This window comes from Coregonus clupeaformis, chromosome 20 (assembly GCF_020615455.1).
Source record: "Coregonus clupeaformis isolate EN_2021a chromosome 20, ASM2061545v1, whole genome shotgun sequence".
Taxonomy (NCBI): domain Eukaryota; kingdom Metazoa; phylum Chordata; class Actinopteri; order Salmoniformes; family Salmonidae; genus Coregonus; species Coregonus clupeaformis.
In genome coordinates, this window is record NC_059211.1 from 22,567,378 (window position 1) to 22,589,180 (window position 21,803).

Here is a 21,803-nt window from a genome sequence, read left to right on the forward strand (position 1 = left end):
TAACAAAAACAACCTTCAGAGTTCTCTTAGAGGATCCTTTGAGGGAATCAAAGAGCGATTCCAGGATTGTTAAAACTCCCATCAACAAAGGAAGTGATGGGATCTGAATTACACCCCCTTCGAAAATATCATAAACAAAAACGGAACGACAGTTGGTAATCTTCAAACGCAGCTGTTGAGTGACAGAGAGGGACACAGATGGAAATGTGAGCCCAGTGTCATATCAGAGTATCAACCCCCAGGCAGCTGGTGGAAGGGAACACAGGTCCCTGGTCTCTTTGGTGGGGAACACAACACAGGTCCCAGGTCTTTTTGAAGATCAGTGAGGTGAGAAGATAGTCAGGCAGACAGACAGGCGGGCAGGTAGGTAGACAGGCAGACAGACAGAGCAACAGACAATCAGGGAGGGAGGGAGGGAAGCAGGTAGACAGGCAGACCGGTAGACAGGCAGGCAGACAGGTAGACAGACAGACAGGTAGACAGGCAGGCAGACAGGTAGTCAGGCAGGCAGACAGACAGACAGGCAGGCAGACAAGTAGACAGGGAGGCAGGCAGGCAGACAGGTAGACAGGTAGACAGGCAGGCAGTTGATGGAGTCTCTCCCCCTCTGAATTGGGACAGTCTGATGCTGCCTAGGGAGTTTTTCCTAGCAACTGTGCTTATGCATCTGCATTGCTTGTTCTTTGGGGTTTTAGGTTTGGTATCTGTAAAGCACTTGGTGACAATTGCTGATGTAAAAAGGTATTTCTAAAATAAATGTGATTGATCGATGCTGCCTCTATCAGGGTTTCTCTCTCCATGTGCTCACAGTTGTTTGGTTGGTACGGCACACTATTGGGGAATGTTGAGTTCAGCATCGATGTACAATCCCAGAGATTATTCTCTAAGCATAAATCCATTCAGTTTTATAACAAATATGTGTGCTAATTGGAACAGTAATACCTTCTAATTCCCCTAATCTACATCCCTGATTACCGTAATAAATCCTTCAGAAAATGACAAGAATTTACAAAAACAATGAGCCATGGTCTGAATTATTGGACTTTTACCAACCATACAATGTGTACTGTACACAACTGTCCTACTGTAGAATATCGTGTAAGGCAGTAAGTAGTAGTACAATATACCTATTTTGTCTGTAGCCATGCAAGCATACTGGTAATTGAAATGTATAGCAAACCCTTGTAAAACTGTTTCATTAAAGAAATCGTATACATTGAATAAACAACGGTAAAACAGCTTGACTGTGTATTGGTAATGTTTTCTATCAATATCTGTCACAAAATGGATATGTAGTAGCAGCATATTCATCTATTATTCAATTGTTCACTGGGGGAGCTCAAAAACGTTCTTCTCTGTTGTGATTGGACGAGATCATGCATAGACATGAGTAGGAGGGGCGTGTGGAGCTGTAACTTGTGCTTCGCCACAGCTGTGGATATTGTCTACAACGCGGACGCACTGTCAACAACTTAGCAAACGCTTTCATTTAGTGTGTATTAAAAACACAAAGGAATATAACAGATGGGTTACGAGTGTTCCAGCTTTCTAGGAGAAACATCGTCTGAACTACGTGACTTAGAAAGTTATTTCGTCAATTAACACACATCAAACTCACGAAGAAGTTGGGTGCCCATTGCATGGTGCCTTGGTCGGATATTCCTGCTTTGCTCCGTTGGTCCGAGAGGATTTAGGTAAGGATTTGTTTCGATCACAGATATACGTGCTTGTTTTGACACTTCTTGTACTTCCGAAATGTAACTAGCTGCTTGTAACATCCGATCCGGAGCTTGCAGTAGTAGCCGGTATGTTTACCAGGCTGATCTAAGTTCGGAAGAAACGGAGCACATGCTGGACATGGTTTACATTTAAAGACGCTCCCAGAACTTTGGCGACTACTAACAAGTATGCACAAAACGAATTGGATTTCACACTGTGTCGTGTTAGATTCCTTGCTCCTCGGAGGTTTATTTAAGCACAACGTTTGTCTTTTTATTATCTCTCATTTTGTATTCGTATCTTTTTCTGTTCTATTAATGTATTGATTTGCAGGTGTTTTTGGAACATAAATAAGCCTCATGAAATGTGAATACCTCAGTTTATTAAGCAGTTACCTCTATCAAGTGATTAAATGTTTTCTGAAATGTAACTACAATTAATTGTATATAATTTGTTGAAGAAATAATCAGTGATTCTGAATTGCAATTTGGCTATCAAACAATATTATGAAGGAATCTTTAAAAAATAAAAATAAAAATCGAATTTGCTTTAGTGTTGCACAATTCTGACAATTTATATCCTGAAGGTGATGTTCTGTAAGGTGTTAGGTTTTACCCAGGGAGTTGAATGCTTTGCCTGTGGCACCGTCTGATATGAGCCAGATATACAGAGGGAACAGTCATGGGAGGTTGGCACCGTGATTCATAGGCTTAAAATGCTGATATAGCCAGGAAGATATGTCCACACCCAGGTAGCACGCTTATTCACCTCACCTGGTTATATTGAATGTAACTAGGTATTTAATGAGGATTAAATTCTACTTTTAGTCATTTGTCAGTAAATAATTGATTACTGGTAGATTTTGACAGATGATTTTTGTATTGATTCCCTTGTTGCCAGTGTGTAAACACAAACCTTATCAGGTATCCTTTCATCTTCAAGTCCAGAGTTCATTTCCGGATCCATCTGATAAGAGTTGATGGCTTTATAGCCTAAAGACACTTACTGACCAGGCAAAGGAGCACCAGCCTTGTATTTATTCAGAATGGGAGTGTCAGGGTAACATTTCAATGTTTGCTTTACCCTGCCAGCATATAATAATAATAATAATAATAATAATAATAATAATATGCCATTTAGCAGACGCTTTTATCCAAAGCGACTTAGTCATGTGTGCATACATTTTTTACGTATGGGTGGTCCCGGGGATCGAACCCACCACCTTGGCGTTACAAGCGCCGTGCTCTACCAGCTGAGCTACAGAGGCCTCTTTACACTACTTCGACAACACAAACTAGGTCCAGGAGAGATACTTGTGTAGTGTAAAGAGATTATCTAGATTAAAGCTGCCATAATAAACTTTTTGGGCAACCTGACCAAATTCACATAGAAATGTGTGTTATAGATCTGTCATTCTCATTGAAAGCAAGTCTAAGAAGCAGTAGATCTGTTCCATGTGCACTATTTCTATACTTCCCGTTAAGTTTAGTTTTTGCATCTTTTACTTTCGGTTTTGTACACCACATTCAAACAGCTGAAAATAAAAAAAATATTTTTGGTTAGGGAAAATATATTTCACAGCGGTTTAGATGGTACAATGATACACTATACTTGCTTGTTTTGTCGCAAACTATTAGAATTTCAGGAACCAGGAAATGGCGGCTTTTGTGGTGACTGTTGTCGATGTGTGCAGAGGGTCCCTGGTTCAAGCCCAGGTAGGGGCGAGGAGAGGGATGGGAAGCAACACTGTTACATCTGCATAGGGCGTCTTTAAAATCTCTCTTTAAGAGACGTCTCCCACACTACCTCTGGAGGTAGACATGTACACCACATACCCCCTCTGAGTTTTGGCGTAAAGACAAGCCCTTGGCTACGGATACATTTACGCCCGACCCTTCCAGAAACCTCTTTGTTAAACTAAGGATCCGGATCACGTTCTGCACATGTTATTTTACGCATTCGTAGCTGCTTTTTACCCCACATCCCCTCGCAGCTTAGCCAATGTTTGCAATGATGATGAAAAAATAACGTTCAATCGCTAATTGGACTGCGTGTCTGTGTCTTGCTGCGTTTCACTGGGCAGGAGAGTGTGTATCTGTATCCAGACGGGTGAAAATAGTCTGAAAATGGGCGAGTTCGTTTTGCCATATGCTGATATGGTGGCGAGAGTAAATAGCTGCATGTAACTCAGCAGCTAAGAAGAACATGAAATCGCTAGACTGACTCTGTTTGTATCGTCCTTATGTTTGCAATACTGACAACAACGTTTGTATGAACATGTAAATAGCTGCATGTAGCCTACTCCCCTCATGAAAAAAGAACATGAAAACGCCCATGTGCTTAAAAGCCTACTGAGGGAATGCAATAGTTGGAACAGTTTTGTGTTAAACATGAAGTTTGTAGTCTTCACCAGTGACCAGACAAAAGGCGATCAAGGAGGGGGGGGGAGTGGCAGCGGAGCACTCAGCATAGCAGCAGAGTGGGGAGTCGGGAATTTTTTGCCTGGGCAAATTGGGATACAGAAACTCCGTATCACTCCGTAAAAACAACAATGTCCCTGCAAGAATTACCTTCATACCAGTAGACAGCATTTTTGCTCTGTTAGCCAAATACAACATTAAAGTCTTTAAAAATATCCACACATTTGTCAATAATTGCATTAATCAAGTGTGCAGCACTGTGCAATATGGTTTAGATGAGAAGCTCCTGTATCGTTTTAATTGCTATCCTTATTTTATTTGTCTATATACTATGGTATTTACGGTATGTCTCCCGAGTGGCGCAGTGGTCTAAGGCACTGCATCACAGTGCTAGCTGTGCCACTAGAGATCCTGGTTCGAATCCAGGTCGTAGCCGGCCGCGACCGGGAGACCCATGGGGCGGCGCACAATTGGCTCAGCGTCGTCCAGGGTAGGGGAGGGAATGACCGGCAGGGATGTAGCTCAGTTGGTAGATCATGGCGTTTGCAATGCCAGGGTTGTGGGTTCGATTCCCATGGGGGGCCAGTATAAAAAATGATGTATGCACTCACTAACTGTAAGTCGCTCTGGATAAGAGCGTCTGCTAAATGACTAAAATGTATGCAAATAGCTGTCCTCACCATAGCCGCAGGACGCAGGGGCTGCAGCACCCCCTGAATCATAAAATCATAAACAAATATATGTGTGTGTATATATCATTATTAGAAAAAAAAAAAATCTCAAAGTAGTGCACTGGGCCATTAATAGTCCTGTGTTAGCGGATATATCAGTTAGGCAAAAATATTTGTCCAGCCCCCACCCCCATTTTACAGCACCCCCACCCCCAAACTACTTCCTGTGGCTATGGTCCTCAGGCATGAAGCAGGAATCCAAGGCTACACCACATCCAAGGCTAGTGTAAACAGAAAAGTTGCAAATCTGATGTTGAAGAGCAATATATCTAACTAGACATATTTTACTAATGTAAATGGCCCCTAATAAGCCTGTAAAGGGAGCAGAACATATTTTGATATCCAAGATCATGTCAAGGCTGTAAAGCTAAAGAAATTGATGCTTCATAATGACATTTTAGACAAATAGATGTAGCTATATCAATAAATTAATAACATTTTGTTTGTTTGCCCTCCAGGTCCAAGATGTCTGTGAGCAACCACGAGAACAGGAAATCCCGCTCTAGCTCTGGCTCCATGAACATCCAGTTGTTCCACAAGACGTCTCATGCAGACAGCCTCCTGACCCAGCTCAACCTGCTCCGTAAGCGAAGAGTCTTCACTGACGTGGTCCTGAGGGCCGGGAACCATGTCTTCCCTTGCCACCGCGCAGTGCTGGCCTCCTGCAGCCGCTACTTTGAGGCCATGTTTAGCGGAGGCCTGAGGGAGAGCCGCGATGCCGAGGTCAACTTCCACGACTCGCTGCACCCAGAGGTGCTGGAGCTGCTGTTAGACTACGCCTACTCGGCCCGCGTCATCATCAACGAGGAGAACGCAGAGTCCCTTCTGGAGGCCGGGGACATGCTCCAGTTCCACGACATCCGAGACGCCTGCTCTGAGTTCCTAGAGAAGAACCTGGCACCGTCCAACTGCCTGGGCATGATGCTGCTGTCGGACGCCCACCAATGCCAGCGGCTCTACGAGCTCTCCTGGAGGATGTGCCTGGCCAACTTCGCCACCCTCAACAGGACGGAGGACTTCCTTAATCTCCCTAAAGACAAGGTCCAGGAGCTGGTGTTCAGCGAGGAGCTGGAGGTGGAGGATGAGAGCCTGGTATATGAGGCTGTGATAGACTGGGTGAAGGCGGACATGGAGAGGAGGCTGGGCGACCTGCCGGAGCTGCTGCGCTGTGTGCGTCTGGCCCTGCTGCCTGAGACATACCTGCTGAAGAACGTGGCCTCTGAGGAGCTGGTGATGGGCCACAAAGTGGGCCGGGAGATCGTGGAGGATGCGGTGCGCTGTAAGATGAGGATCCTCCAGAACGACGGCATTGTGACAGGGTTCTGCGCCCGGCCTAGGAAGGTCAGCCAGGCCCTTCTTCTCCTGGGAGGCCAGACCTTCATGTGTGACAAGGTGTACATGATCGACAACAAGACCAAGGAGATCACCCCCAAAACTGACATCCCCAGCCCCCGTAAGGAGTGCAGCGCCTGTGCCATCGGCTGCAAGGTCTACGTGACCGGGGGGAGGGGCTCAGAGAACGGGGCCTCCAAAGACATGTGGGTCTATGACACCCTGCATGATGAGTGGTCTAAAGCCGCACCCATGCTGGTGGCCAGGTTCGGACACGGGACAGCTGAGCTTGACCACATCCTGTACGTTGTAGGTGGACACACCTCTCTGGCCGGCTCCTTCCCAGCCTCTCCATCAGTCTCTCTCAAACAGGTGGAGCAGTATGACCCACAGACCAACAAGTGGACCCTTGTAGCTCCTCTCAGAGAGGGGGTTAGCAATGCTGCAGTGGTGGGGGCCAAGAACAAGCTGTTTGTCTTCGGGGGCACCAGCGTCAACCGAGATAAGTTTCCCAAGGTGCAGTGCTTCGACCCGGTCCAGAACAGGTGGACAGTGCCTGCTTCGTGCCCTCAGCTCTGGCGCTACACGGCGGCGGCTGTGGTAGGTAACCACGTCGTAGTGATCGGTGGGGACACAGAGTTCTCGGCCAGCTCGGCCTACCGCTTCAACAGTGAGACGTACCAGTGGTCCAAGTTCGGGGACGTGATGGCCAAGAGGATCAGCTGTCACGCAGTGGCGTCGGGGAACCGGCTTTACGTTGTGGGGGGCTACTTTGGTGCTCAGAGGTGCAAGACCCTGGACTGTTACGACCCTTCTAAAGACTCGTGGGATAGCGTGACCAGTGTGCCCTACTCGCTGATCCCCACAGCTTTCGTCAGCACCTGGAAGTATCTCTCAGCATAGTGACGGGGCAACAGGAAGAAGTGGCTGTTAGGATCACTGGTGAGTTGCTTCTTCAAACACGTACAAAACACAACAGGTCACAGGTTGCACAGACCCAGGTTAGGCCTACTCTAAAAAAACAATGTGAATGGAAACTCTGGAGTGTATTCCCAAAGTCGTTGGGGAGACGAATTGATAAACCATTTTTTAAGAGGGCGGCACAGACAATCACATATCTTTTAAAAGAAACATGCAGATGAGGAGACAGTTTGTCTCTGCAGACGTGTTTCAAATCAGTCAGCAATGGAAACAACTAATGAAAGAAAAAAAAACTCATTGTTAACACATGCGCCCCCCTCTAGATCAACCAAAATCGTATAAATCTAGAGGACAGTGTGTAGGACGAGAGGTCAAGTCATGTTGTTCCACTCTGATCTAGTCTCAATTGATATTAGAGCATCACTCTCCTTCATAGTTGTTCCCCCTTACAACACTATGGCCTTGTACAGAGGTAATAATACAAATAGTTGACTGGATTTATATAGCGTTCAAGGACTTTACAACACTGTCGGTCGGCGAGATCAGTCAGTCGTCCTCTCTTGTCAGTCCAGTATCAGTGACCCCAGGCTGACATCAGAAGGGGCCGACGAACAGTTTATCAATCCTCTGTTGTCATGGTTGTCATGGTTGCCGATGATTACAATATTATCTAATGTTGGCCTCTGGCTGGGTGCTAGGCTGGCTGGGTGCTGGATGATGAACATGGAAAAGTCAGTAGTTTATGGAGCAGTAGGAAATCGGGATGTCAGCCTGGCAGTAATTACAGACACACAGAGCCGCTTCACGTCGCTCTAGCCCTCAATCACTCTCAGCAGAGTTCAGGCCTGTGCTTGCAATGCACTGCAGTCCCTTGGTGAGGATTGTGCAATATCTGTGAGCTGTCCCAGGCCTACGGCTATATCCTCTAGGTCCTAGGTGTGGCAGCAACACAAACAATTTACGCTCAACAAAAATATAAATGCAACATGTAAAGTGTTGGTCGCATGTTTCATGAGCTGAAATAAAATATCCCAGAAATGTTCCATACGCACAAAAAGCTTATTTCTCTCATTTGGTGCACACATTTGTTTACATCCCTGTTAGTGAGCATTTCTCCTTTGCCAAGATCATCCATCCACCTGACAGGTGTGGCATATCAAGAAGATGATTAAACAGCATGATCATTACACAGGTGCACCTTGTGCTGGGGGCGGTAAAAGGCCACTCTAAAATGTTCAGTTTTGTCACGCAACACAATGCCACATATGCCAAAAGTTTTGCGGGCGCGTGCAATTGGTTTGCTGACTACAGGAATGTCCACCAGAGCTGTTGCCAGATAATTTTATGTTAATTTCTTTACCATAAGCCGCCTCCAACGTCGTTTTAGAGAATTTGGCAGTACGTCCAACCGGCCTCACAACTGCAACCACGTGTAACCACTCCAGTCCAGGACCTCCACATCCGGCTTCTTCACCTGCAGGATCATCTGAGACCATACCCCCGGACAGCTGATGAAACTGTGGGTTTGCACAACCGAATAATTTCTGCGTGCTCGTCGTCCTCACCAGGATCTTGACCTGACTGCAGTTTGGCGTCGTAACCGATTTCAGTGGGCAAATGCTCACCTTCGATGGCCACTGGCACACTGGAGAGGTGTGCTCTTCATGGATGAATCCCAGTTTCAACTGTGCATGGCAGACAGCGTGTATGGCGGTTTGCTGATGTCAACGTTGTGAACAGAGTACCCCATGGTGGCGGTGGGGTTATGGTATGGGCAGACATAAGCTACGGACAACTAACACAATTGCATTTTATCGATGGCAATTTTGAATGCACAGAGATACCATGACGAGATCTCGAGGCCCATTGTCGTGCCAGTCATCCGCTGCCATCAGCCAGGCACGGCCTCATGTCGCAAGGATCGGTACACAATTCCTGGAAGCGGAAAATGTCCCATTTCTTCCATGGCCTGCATACTCACCAGACTGATGTCACCCATTGAGTATGTTTGGGATGCTCTGGATCGATGTGTATGACAGTGTGTTACAGTTCCCGCCAATATCCAGCAACTTCGCACAGCCGTTGAAGAGGAATGGGACAACATTCCACAGGCCACAATCAACAGCCTGATCAACTCTGTGTGAAGGAGATGTCATGCTGCATGAGGCAAATGGTGGTCACCCCAGATACTGACTGGTTTTCTGATCCATGCCCCTACCTATTTTTTAAGGTCTCTGTGACCAACAGATGCATGTCTGTATTCCCAGTCATGTGGAATCCGTAGATGAGGGCCCAATTAATTTTTCAATTGACTGATTTCCTTATGAACTGTAACTCACTAAAATCTTTGAAATTGTTGCATGTTGCGTTTTATATCTTTGTTCAGTATAAAATAGGCTACTAAAATCATTCCAAACCTGATTTTAAAAGGCAAATGTAGTTTAGCGGTATTGGGAGGCTGACTTTAGGACCATGTAGACGCCTGGGAGCTGGAGGGGCTGACTTTAGGACCATGTAGACGCCTGGGAGTGGGAGGGAAGGCTGACTTTAGGACTATGTAGACGCCTGGGAGCTGGAGGGAAGGCTGACTTTAGGACCATGTGGACGCCTGGACTTAGACTATTAGACGCCTGGGAGCTGGAGGGAAGGCTGACTTTAGGACTTGTACCCTGGGCTAGGGAAGGGACTTTAGGACTATGTAGAGCCGGGAGCTGGAGTTTTAACATGTGGACGCCTGGGAGGGAAGGTGAGGGAAGGCTGACTTTAGGACTATGTGAGCCTGTAAACTTTAGGACTATGTAGACGCCTGGAGCTGGAGGAAGGCTACTTTAGGACCATGTACCCTGGAGCTAAAGGCTGACTTTAGGACCATGTAGACGCCTGGGAGCTGGAGGGAAGGCTGACTTTATCGATGCAGCTGCAAGGAACTACTGTTTGACTTGACATGAAACTAAACTGGGGGGGATGACTGGCATTAGGCTGAGTAACTCTCTCATTAAGATGGCTGTAGGTAACTACTGTTTGACTTGACATGAAACTAAACTGGGGGGGATGACTGGCATTAGGCTGAGTAACTCTCTCATTAAGATGGCTGTAGGTAACTACTGTTTGACTTGACATGAAACTAAACTGGGGGGGATGACTGGCATTAGGCTGAGTAACTCTCTCATTAAGCTTTGGTGCCTTGCTCTGTTTTCAGCCAGTCAGTCAGACAGACACCAAAGCTTGGTGAGCTCAGTCACTCAGCCTGCTGCTGTGCTGCAATAGAAATGGAAAATCGGATTTTTCAGAAGCCCACTAACCCCCCCACACACACACACACACACACATACAGTTGAAGTCACAAACACTACATCATTGCTCACATACAGAACAAGCTGCTGCTACTCTGTTTATCTTATATCCTGTTGCCTAGTTCCCTTACCCCTATACATACAGTTGAAGTCTGAAGTTTACATACACCTTAGCCAAATACATTTAAACTCAGTTTTTCACAATTCCTGACATTTTAATCCTTGTAAAAATTCCCTATTTTAGGTCAGTTAGGATCACCACTTTTATTTTAAGAATGTGAAATGTCAGAATAATAGTAGAGAGTGATTTATTTCAGCTTTTATTTCTTTCATCACATTCCCAGTGGGTCAGAAGTTTACATACACTCAATTAGTATTTGGTAGCATTGCCTTTAAATTGTTTTAACTTGGGTCAAACGTTTCAGGTAGCCTTCCACAAGCTTCCCACAATAAGTTGGGTGAATTTTGGCCCATTCCTCCTGACAGAGCTGGTGTAACTGAGTCAGGTTTGCAGCCTCCTTGATCGCACACGCTTTTTCAGTTCTGCCCACAAATTTTCTATAGGATTGAGGGTAGGGCTTTGTGATGGCCACTCCAATACCTTGACTTTGTTGTCCTTAAGCCATTTTTCCACAACTTTGGAAGTATGCTTGGGGTCATTGTCCATTTGGAAGACCCATTTGTGACCAAGCTTTAACTTTCTGACTGATGTCTTGAGATGTTAGACCACTGACCCCCGAGTGGCGCAGTGGTCTAAGGCACTGCATCGCAGTGCTAGCTGTGCCACTAGAGATCCTGGTTCGAATCCAGGCTCTGTCGTAGCCGGCCGCAACCGGGAGACCCATGGGGCGGCGCACAATTGGCCCAGCGTCGTCCAGGGTAGGGGAGGGAATGGCCGGCAGGGATGTAGCTCAGTTGGTAGAGCATGGCGTTTGCAACGCCAGGGTTGTGGGTTCGATTCCCACGGGGGGCCAGTATGAAAAAAAATATATATATATATATATATTTTTTTTCATACTGGCCCCCCGTGGGAATCGTTACATTTACATTTTAGTCATTTAGCAGATGCTAGAGCATCTGCTAAATGACTAAAATGTAAATGTAATGTTGCTTCAATATATCCACATAATTTTCCTTCCTCATGATGCCATCTATTTTGTGAAGTGCACCAGTCCCTCCTGCAGCAAAGCACCCCCACAGCATGATGCTGCCACCCCTGTGCTTCACGGTTGGGAAGGTGTTCTTCGGTTTGCAAGCCACCCCTTTTTTCCTCCAGACATAACAATGGTCATTATGGCCAAACAGATCTATTTTTGTTTCATCAGACCAGAGGATATTTCTCCAAAAAGTACGATCTTTGTCCCCATGTGCAGTTGCAAACCGCTTTTTTATGGCGATTTTGGAGCAGTGGCTTCTTCCTTGCTGAGCGGCCTTTCAGGTTATGTCGATATAGGACTCGTTTTACTGTGGATATAGATACTTTTGTACCTGATTCCTCCAGCATCTTCACAAGTTGTTCTGGGATTGATTTGCACTTTTTTCACCAAAGTACGTTCATCTCTAGGAGACAACGCGTCTCCTTCCTGAGCGGTATGACGGCTGTGTGGTCCCATGGTGTTTAGACTTGCATACTATTATTTGTACAGATTAACGTGGTAACTTCAGGTGTTTGGAAATTGCTCCCAAGGATGAACCAGACTTGTGGAGGTCTACAATTTTTTTTCTGAGGTCTTGGCTGATTTCTTTTGATTTTCCCATGATGTCAAGCAAAGAGGCACTGAGTTTGAAGGTAGGCCTTGAAATACATCCACAGGTACACCTCCAATTGACTCAAATGATGTCAATTAGCCTATCAGAAGCTTCTAAAGCCATGACATCATTTTCTGGAATTTTCCAAGCTGTTTAAAGGCACAGTCAACTTCGTGTATGTAAACTTCTGACCCACTGGAATTGTGATACAGTGAATTATAAGTGAAATAATCTGTCTGTAAACAATTGTTGGAAAAATTACTTGTGTCATGCACAAAGTAGATGTCCTAACCGACTTGCCAAAACTATAGTTTGTTAACAAGACATTTGTGTAGTGGTTGAAAAACAAGTTTTAATGACCATAACCTAAGGGTATGTAAACTTCCGACTTCAACTGTATGTATACATAGGGTCTCATTGCCAAAATCCCAAAGTATCCCTTTAAGCCCAGGAAGCAGCCATTCACCAGCTTTTCAAGCTTAATCATGGCAGAATACGTTCGGTACTTACCAAAGAATGGAGTTTTGCTAAGCAACTATCGTCATTACTGCCATCCCGGCCGCATGTACTTCCAGAAAAGGTCAAAATAAAGTTACATGCAACCAAGAAATGCCTTTTCTGGAAATAATCTAAGTAATGTTTTTCAGCAAGTGCGCATGCGCCAAATCCATCTGCACATCCTGTGATATTAGTAATGGAATTAAAATACACTAAATAAAGCCCATTTTAGAAATATACCATCACTGTAAAAACCTATCAGAAGCTTCTAAAGCCATGACATCATTTTCTGGAATTTTCCAAGCTGTTTAAAGGCACAGTCAACTTAGTGTGTATGTAAACTTCTGACCCACTGGAATTGTGATACAGTGAATTATAAGTGAAATAATCTTTTCAAATACATCATACACATGGTTTCTGTGTGTTTGCCATTCCATTTATTCCGTTCCAGACATTATTATGAGCCGTCCTTCCCTCACCAGCCTCCGCTGAAACAAACACACACGAGACGCCTGCCTCTCAACCATGTCAGAGGTCTAAAGAGGGGATGTGAGTGAGGGCAGATAGAGGCTCAGGGACTGTTCTTAAAGGTCAACTTTGGCCCAAAAAACAAAAATAATAGCTTTTAAACTGTATAGCTGATCAATGCACCATCACACCAGGTCATTTTAATGATTTAAAACAAAAGAAAATGGATGAATACAATTTTTTGCTACAGAAGTGCCGTTTCTTACCGATCTCTACAGCGTCTGTCCATAAACGAATCCTGTGAAATGACGTCAACACATACTGGAGGAGCTACTAGCTAGCTACAACTGGCTAGCTTAGCTAACCAACTAACTACGTCGGTCGCGGCGTGCATGACCAGAATGACACATCGATGACCCACCAAAGGCACACCCCATTTCTGTTTGAAAATTGAGAAAGAGGAGGAGTTGGAACTTTTTCCGTGCTCAAAGTTGACGTATAACCACTGCCAAAATGTGGTGGCATTTTGTGCGCTTTTAAGCAGCCGTGGCATCACACAGGTGGGTGCTACATGTTCGGCAATGGAGGACCAGTACCTACGGAGGAGCGGGTCCTATGGAGGACCAGTACCTACGGAGGAGCGGGTCCTATGGAGGACCAGTACCTGCAGAGGAGCGGGTCCTATGGAGAAACTGACCGTCAGAGAAGCAGATGTGGTGAACTGATGAATCGCTCTGGGCCTGTTTGTCAGACAGTCTTTGTTTCTCTCTGGCTCTACCATCGATGCCCCCTCTGCTGAAGCTACACTGCCTTTCCAATCCTAACTGTCTCAACTGCCAGCCTTTTCATCCGAAGCCAGATAGATGTTCCATCTCAATTTAAATGTTTATTTGTTTGGCTTTTTATGGGCGTTGAGATTTATTTTCTGTAATGAAAGCGCTATACAAGTTAAATTATTATTATCACTGTGTTTCAACATGCTTATGAAACCACCCTGTCTTCCACCCATACTACAAATACCACACACACACACACACACACACACACACACACACACACACCCTTTTCCTTCTAATTCTAGAGGAATAAAGGTTTCAGCTCCATTGGTAATGATTTGTGGTGGGGAGATTTCAGTTGTCTTGGCAGTTTGTTCTAGTGTAATTATCAGCTAGTTTTCACCACTCTTCTCTCCAGATGGGTCTGACCACAGATTCAGGCCACCATCCATTCACTCACTGTTGATGGAGAAAAATAATATGTGTGACTGTAAACACTCAAATTATGGTTTGTCGTAGACTCATAGTCTAGACAAGAAACAATCTGTGTTTTTAAATGTTTTTACTGTAGAGCAGAGGTATAAGTGTTGATTGTTGAGTGAGCTCCATTTCTCACACACACGGCAGCAGGAACATTCAGACAATTACACCAGTGATATTATGGCAGGATACCAGTGCAACAGTTTAACACACTGAAACAAAATGGATACATCTAAAAACGGTATGCAAGGGAAAATAATTCAAAACCAAAACAACAAAAACCCCCTCCTGGATTCACCCCAGAAGGGTGGGATAGAGAAATGAATAAATGAGACTGCATATAAACCATCTAAACTGAAATAAACATTTCAGTAACGGGTGCAATAAATTCAACTAACAGATTAGATTAGTTTAGAAAAATGTTATTTTATCTTTGTGTTGCATATGATTTAATGCAAAAACACCACCGATTTTTGAAACAAACAATAAAAAAAAAATCAAACTGCAATAGAGCATGCTGGGAAATATAATGATGGGTGTGGTTTTGAGTGTTTTACTCTACACAGAATAAGAAGGACAATAGAGTTAATTTACACCACTGAGTGTTAATTTCACTCTTTTTGCAGAGTTAATTGAACTATTTTTAGAGTAAAATAATAGGAATTCTTCTGTAATGACTCCATAATTTCCTGTGGATTTGTTCTGTTTTCCTTTGCTTGCATAGTCCCCTAGAGTAGTTAATCATGAGTTGAGGGAGTTGGGTCTTAGCTGACGTGTGGTGTGGGGGGGTATCCTAGCTTAGCCCCAACACTGTGCTGGTGACTGGTGTAGGACTACAGGCAGACAGATTGTAACCGGAGATCTGAGCACAAAGTTCAACGCGGTCTCCTCGGACACCCAACAGGCCTAGCAATGGCTGTTTGTTCTCACTCCCTCTCTCCTCTCCTCCTGTCTCCTGCCTCCCCTCTTCTTTCTCCCCCTCCTCTCCCTCTCTTTTTCTGCCCCCCTCCTCTCACAAACATCCCAGAAACAGAGGCCCATTTAACGGTTCCAACTGAAACCTGAGGCGGTGGGTGGCTCTGTGTGATGGGGCACACCTGGGCAGGGTCATAGGTCAGTGGGCAGGCTTCAGTGGGCCTCCCCAGACTGCTGTTAAAGAAGGGGGCAGAGGATAGTGGGGAGGAGGGAGGCCCGCTGCTCAATACTAATGTTTTATTAAAGGCCACCAGGAACGCTCTCTGAATGAGCCTTTTTGAAAGGGCATCTGTGTTCAGCGTCCCCTCCCTCCCTTCTCTAGAGAGAGAAACACGCGGGGTGAGCTCAGGGCGCGTGCCCCCACTCTGTCTTGAGTCTCCAGAGTAATCAATCTGCCACATTATGGCACTTGGCGCAGCATCATTTGCATAAAACTAATAGGCTTTTTATTGGCCTTTTCTCCATGGTGCGGAATACAAAGGGAAAAGGTGCTTAAAATGACCGACTAATCTTCAGACAATAATTTGATGATCACTTTAAAACAGATGAGTCGTCGGGGCTGTAGGGCCTTTTCAAAAGCCTGCAGCTGGCAATTAGTTTGAATTATTACACTATTTATCACTCAGAAGCGTGTATCATTGAAGGGGGTCTTGGTCTGACACAGCGGTATTCTCTGTCCCGCTGTTAGTCTCAATCCAGCGCCTGCTAGGAACAATGTTTGTGTTAGAATTTGTCAAGCCCAACTGCTGGTAAGACGATGCTCATTTGTCTTTAGTATTCTGTCTGAGCGTTAGCCCACGGACAGAGCTAGACCGTTAGCCCACGGACAGAGCTAGACCGTTAGCCCGCGGACAGAGCTAGACCGTTAGCCCGCGGACAGAGCTAGACCGTTAGCCCGCGGACAGAGCTAGACCGTTAGCCCGCGGACAGAGCTAGGACCGTTAGCCGCGGACAGAGCTAGACCGTTAGCCCGCGGACAGAGCTAGACCGTTAGCCCGCGGACAGAGCTAGACCGTTAGCCCGCGGACAGAGCTAGACCGTTAGCCCGCGGACAGAGCTAGACCGTTAGCCCGCGGACAGAGCTAGACCGTTAGCCCGCGGACAGAGCTAGACCGTTAGCCCGCGGACAGAGCTAGACCGTTAGCCCGCGGACAGAGCTAGACCGTTAGCCCGCGGACAGAGCTAGACCGTTAGCCCGCGGACAGAGCTAGACCGTTAGCCCGCGGACAGAGCTAGACCGTTAGCCCGCGGACAGAGCTAGACCGTTAGCCCGCGGACAGAGCTAGACCGTTAGCCCGCGGACAGAGCTAGACCGTTAGCCGCGGACAGAGCTGAGACCGTTAGCCCGCGGACAGAGCTAGACCGTTAGCCCGCGGACAGAGATAGACCGTTAGCCCGCGGACAGAGATAGACCGTTAGCCCGCGGACAGAGCTAGACCGTTAGCCCGCGGACAGAGCTAGACCGTTAGCCCGCGGACAGAGCTAGACCGTTAGCCCGCGGACAGAGCTAGACCGTTAGCCCGCGGACAGAGATAGACCGTTAGCCCGCGGACAGAGCTAGACCGTTAGCCCACGGACAGAGCTAGACTGGTGTAAATTAGCCTGGCTGTCAGTGTGCTGTGTTTTCCATGTTAGCTGATACATTGTAATTAGAACTGGTCATTAGTAAACATTGTGTAGGGTATGTTGTTAGACGGGGAACACATGAAGATGCAGGGTTCTGGTGAAAATACATCCTTCCACCCAGGACTGGAACTACAGTCAACTCCTGATTTGTGTACACTCAGGCCAAGGCCAAAAGCAGGGTACACTATATAGAGAAAAGGGTGCAGACTCTCTGGCTTACTGTCTGTAGTGGACTAACCAGACTCACTGGGATGGGCTGGCGTTAGGAAATAGGTGAAAGGCCAACCGTGAGCTAACACAGAGGGGAGTTTATGGCTGTTTGACCCTTTACTAATATGAAGAAGAGCCAGTCGAGACAGGCTGAAACAGAGACGAGCCTGTGTTGTCTGATGAGCCTTTCTGTTGTGTTGTCTCATGGTAGTAAAGGTGGTGATGACTGATCGTTGACCTCTGAGGTTGTAGAGTTTACTTCACCTCATTGGGACCAAGTTGAGAGGAGTTGCTTTGCAACGTGAATGCAGCTAAATGTGAAACCTCACTTTAAATAGAAAGATAACTATATTTAAAGGTGCCGTACTTGTGAAACAGTGATGCGGTGGCAGGCAGCGGGGGGGGGGAGTGCTCCTGGTGGTGCTGGGTTTCATCATCTACACTAATGCTCCTGGTGGTGCTGGGGTTCATCATCTACACTAATGCTCCTGGTGGTGCTGGGGTTCATCATCTACACTAATGCTCCTGGTGGTGCTGGGGTTCATCATCTACACTAATGCTCCTGGTGGTGCTGGGGTTCATCATCTACACTAATGCTCCTGGTGGTGCTGGGGTTCATCATCTACACTAATGCTCCTGGTGGTGCTGGGGTTCATCATCTACACTAGTGCTCCTGGTGGTGCTGTGGTTCATCATCTACACTAGTGCTCCTGGTGGTGCTGGGGTTCATAATCTATGCTAGTGCTCCTGGTGGTGCTGGGTTTCATAATCTACACTAATGCTCCTGGTGGTGCTGGGGTTCATCATCTACACTAGTGCTCCTGGTGGTGCAGGGTTTCATCATCTACACTAGTGCTCCTGGTGGTGCTGGGGTTCATCATCTACACTAATGCTCCTGGTGGTGCTGGGTTTCATCTACACTAGTGGAAAAATTGATTAAAAACAGCAGCAGGGAGTGTGCCAGGACACACACACACACACTCGCTGCAGTGGAAAGTCTCATCTGGCCTGCTGATGTGGTGTTATTAGGTGTAGCATATTAGTCAACATAAACGACAGTTTTTACATGTAATGTGTATGCACTATAGTATGAGAACAGCAGCTGCTCTCCAGTGCTCATGGGTACAGGCCTCAGTAGCTGTGATGTGACAGTGTAGCCCCAACCTGGGCCTCCATAGCAGATAGCAGATGCTGATGCTAAGAGGAGACTCAGGCTCCTGCTGTATTATCCAGCCTCTGCAGGTTCTGCTCTGAGAGGAGAGGATACCCAGGTTCTGTTCTGCTCTGAGAGGAGAGGATACCCAGGTTCTGCTCTGCTCTGAGATGAGAGGATACCCAGGTTCTGTTCTGCTCTGAGAGGAGAGGATACCCAGGTTCTGTTCTGCTCTGAGAGGAGAGGATACCCAGGTTCTGTTCTGAGATGAGAGGATACCCAGGTTCTGCTCTGAGATGAGATGAGAGAATACCCAGGTTCTGTTCTGTTCTGAGATGAGAGGATACCCAGGTTCTGTTCTGCTCTGAGATGAGAAAATACCCAGGTTCTGTTCTGTTCTGAGATGAGAGGATACCCAGGTTCTGTTATGTTCTGCTCTGAGATGAGAGGATACCCAGGTTCTGCTCTGAGATGAGATGAGAAAATACCCAGGTTCTGCTCTGCTATGGTAATGAGCTCATTAAGCTGCCTTAAACCACCACCCCCAGCAGAGTCTCTGTCTGCTGTAACCCACCATGCTTTGCTGTCTGTTTTAGGCACACACACACATGAACGAACAGCTCCCGCAGACAGAATAGCATTATCTCCCAAAATGCAAATCAGAATATGTAACTTTTTTTCTTTTTCTTCTAAAGAACCGTTCCATCTTAACAGCAGGGGAAGGAAATTAGATTCTAAAATAGCTGAGGCCACAAAGACAAGCTGGGGGTAAGAGATTCCAGCTACAGAACCTAGGGGAATCACTAAATGTAAAATGTGCATATCTACAGCTCAACAGATTTCTAGCTGACAAGCCTGGATATGTATTAGTTTTAAGCCAAAATTAGGGTTAAGGCATATGAGGTATTTTTATTTGAATGCCCCAAAATTATTTTCTTTTTGAGTGTATTTTTATTTTTTTTAAATAATATTACAGCAAGACTATGTTTTTGTAACAGGAACAACTCCTATCCTACATTCATGGGGATTTATCTCCCTGTCATAAAGCATGAATAAGCCTGATAAGACACTATACTGAGGAGCTGTTAATGGTCCAGACTGAAGTATCTGCATTCTCAGGTCCTGTATATGAGCTGCTACTATAATATTCTACTGTATCTTAGTCCATGCCGCTCTGTCATTGCTTGTCCATTATATGTATATATTCTTAAATTCCATTCCTTACTTAGATTTGTGTGTATTGGGTATATGTTGTGAAATTGTTAGATATTCCTTGTTCGATATTACTGCACTGTCGGAGCTAGAAGAACAAGCATTTCGCTACACCCCCGCAACAACATCTGCTAAACACGTGGATGTGACAAAATAAAATGTGATTTCATTTGATTTTACTAGACATGTGACAAGTGTTCACAAAAATGTGAATGATTCTCATGGACCAACTCTAGAGTTCTTGGTATGCCTAACGCTCATCTCTCTCTCTCTCTCTCTCTCTCCAGATCAGTGTCTGGAACGCAGGCTTGTCTCCCTTCGGTGGCCGTGGAATGGAGTGGAGGTGTGAGGAGGGGTTGTCAACCCTCCCCTCCAGCCTTGCAGTCAGAAGAGAGCGGTAGCGTGTCTAAACTGGGCCTAAGGTCGGGTGACGAGAGGACAGGGTGGTCGTGGAGACGAGAGGACAGGGTGGTCGTGGAGACGAGAGGACAGGGTGGTCGTGGAGACGAGAGGACAGGGTGGTCGTGGAGACGAGAGGACAGGGTGGTCGTGGAGACTAGAGGCCTGTCCCTCCCCAGCCCACATCTGATGTTTCCTCTGCTGGGTAACTCTCCATGAAGCTACTGGCCTGAGCTGCACCAGACCGCCGTACACTAGACTAGCTACTGTAAAAGGAGCCGCCATGTTGGTTCTCCTGCTCTGACAGAGAAGGGCATGGGTCTGGCCCACAGGGCTCCTCCAACACTGGGTTACTGACTGTGTTCCTCAGGTGTCATTTTAATGAACTAGTGACAAACTGAAGGAGGCCTTGCCCAAGTTAGTTGGGAGGGAGTTCATTTTGGGAAGTGAAGTGTATGATTTTGTGCATAGAACAATCTCCCTGTTTATTTTTAGACTTGGACTCGAACTTCCTTCAATTTTGGTCAACTAAATGTGTGTCCTCTTTCTCAACTTAAAACACACTGCAAGGAATGAGACTCATTGCTGAAGACACAAATCACAATTTGATTAAATGTATGTTGTTGAAAATGTCTGTTTTTGTATGTTTCGTGTCTCAGAGTTTATGCAATTATTACTTTTTTGGATAGTTTGGATGTCCCCATGTTGCAACCTTTTTAGTGTCTTCGGTTCTGTTTGTCCCTGGAAGTGGCCTGAAAGAGGATGTGTGGTTGATTTTAATGTAAACTGAGCTCTGTGAATGTACAGACTGTCTCACTAACAGGACATTCACAGGATGGCTCGAACGCAAGAAGATCCATTTAGGATCCGTCTTAAAGTTTAAACTCATAGCTACCTGAGGATGTCTTCACAACAATGCTTTGCCAAGTTGTCTTCACATTCATGTGTCTACTGAAACATCTCTTTTGTAAAAGTGCCCCTTTTATCATGACTCAGATCAAAGTATTCTTCTTCTTGCAGGACAATAACAGTTTGGCCTGTTGAGGTTTTTGAACAGTCTGTATGATTTGCAAAAATAATTTCGTCTTAATTTTATATGTAGCAAACATTCATATTTACATTTGAGTCATTTAGCAGATGCTCTTATCCAGAGCGACTTACAGGAGCAATTAGGGTTAAGTGCCTTGCTCAAGGGCACATCGACAGATTTTTCACCTAGTCAGCTCGGGGATTTGAACCAGCGACCTTTTTGTTACTGGCCCAACGCTCTTAACCGCTAGGCTACGTGCCGCCACATTCAAGCTGTTCCTCTTTCTACAATAATTTTCCTATGAAAAAACAGACCTATGAAACCAAATGTTACTGTATGTTTAGTGTTTTGAAGAATGGCATTTTCTACCATTACATTCAAAGCTGTCGTTTGATACTGATCTTCCATGTATGTCATTAAAACTAATCTGGTTGGAAAACATAAAAACTGTTTGTTTGTTTATTTCTGAGAATGAGCGGAATGTTCCAGCTGTGAAGTGAACAGTATAGACAACCATATAATCAGGCAGATACCGAGGGCATGTCTGGAACATTTTCCAAACGGAAATTCCAGAAAGTTTTGGTGTTTAACAGGGATGCCTGTTTGCCTCCCTGTCTGTCTCCATCTATGGTCTCCATCTCCAGTTGTTCTGCCGTATAGTGGGTTGGGCTCAAACTAACAGTCACACCTGGGTCAAATACTTGAGCTGCCAAATCACCTACATGGCATACTTTCAAATACTTTGGAGTTTGAGAGTAAATGGTGGCTCCATAAGATAGTCTAGTGAAATCTGTGCCTTTCAGATCTCTGT

The 21,803-nt window shown here is 45.7% G+C and overlaps 1 protein-coding gene across 1 annotated transcript; it reads left to right on the plus strand.

Moving 5' to 3' along the window:
* Window positions 1-1,427: 1,427 nt before the first annotated feature.
* On the plus strand, window positions 1,428-21,142 carry enc3 (ectodermal-neural cortex 3). The gene is made up of 3 exons (XM_041840608.2): window positions 1,428-1,694; window positions 5,329-7,144; window positions 19,851-21,142. The coding sequence occupies exon 2, from the start codon at window positions 5,336-5,338 to the stop codon at window positions 7,103-7,105; it is 1,770 nt and encodes a 589-aa protein (XP_041696542.1). The 5' UTR covers window positions 1,428-1,694; window positions 5,329-5,335; the 3' UTR covers window positions 7,106-7,144; window positions 19,851-21,142.
* Window positions 21,143-21,803: the final 661 nt, after the last annotated feature.

Excerpts from the sequence above, each read along its gene's own strand:
- enc3 (XM_041840608.2), top strand. The coding sequence starts at position 5,336 with ATGTCTGTGAGCAACCACGAGAACAGGAAATCCCGCTCTAGCTCTGGC.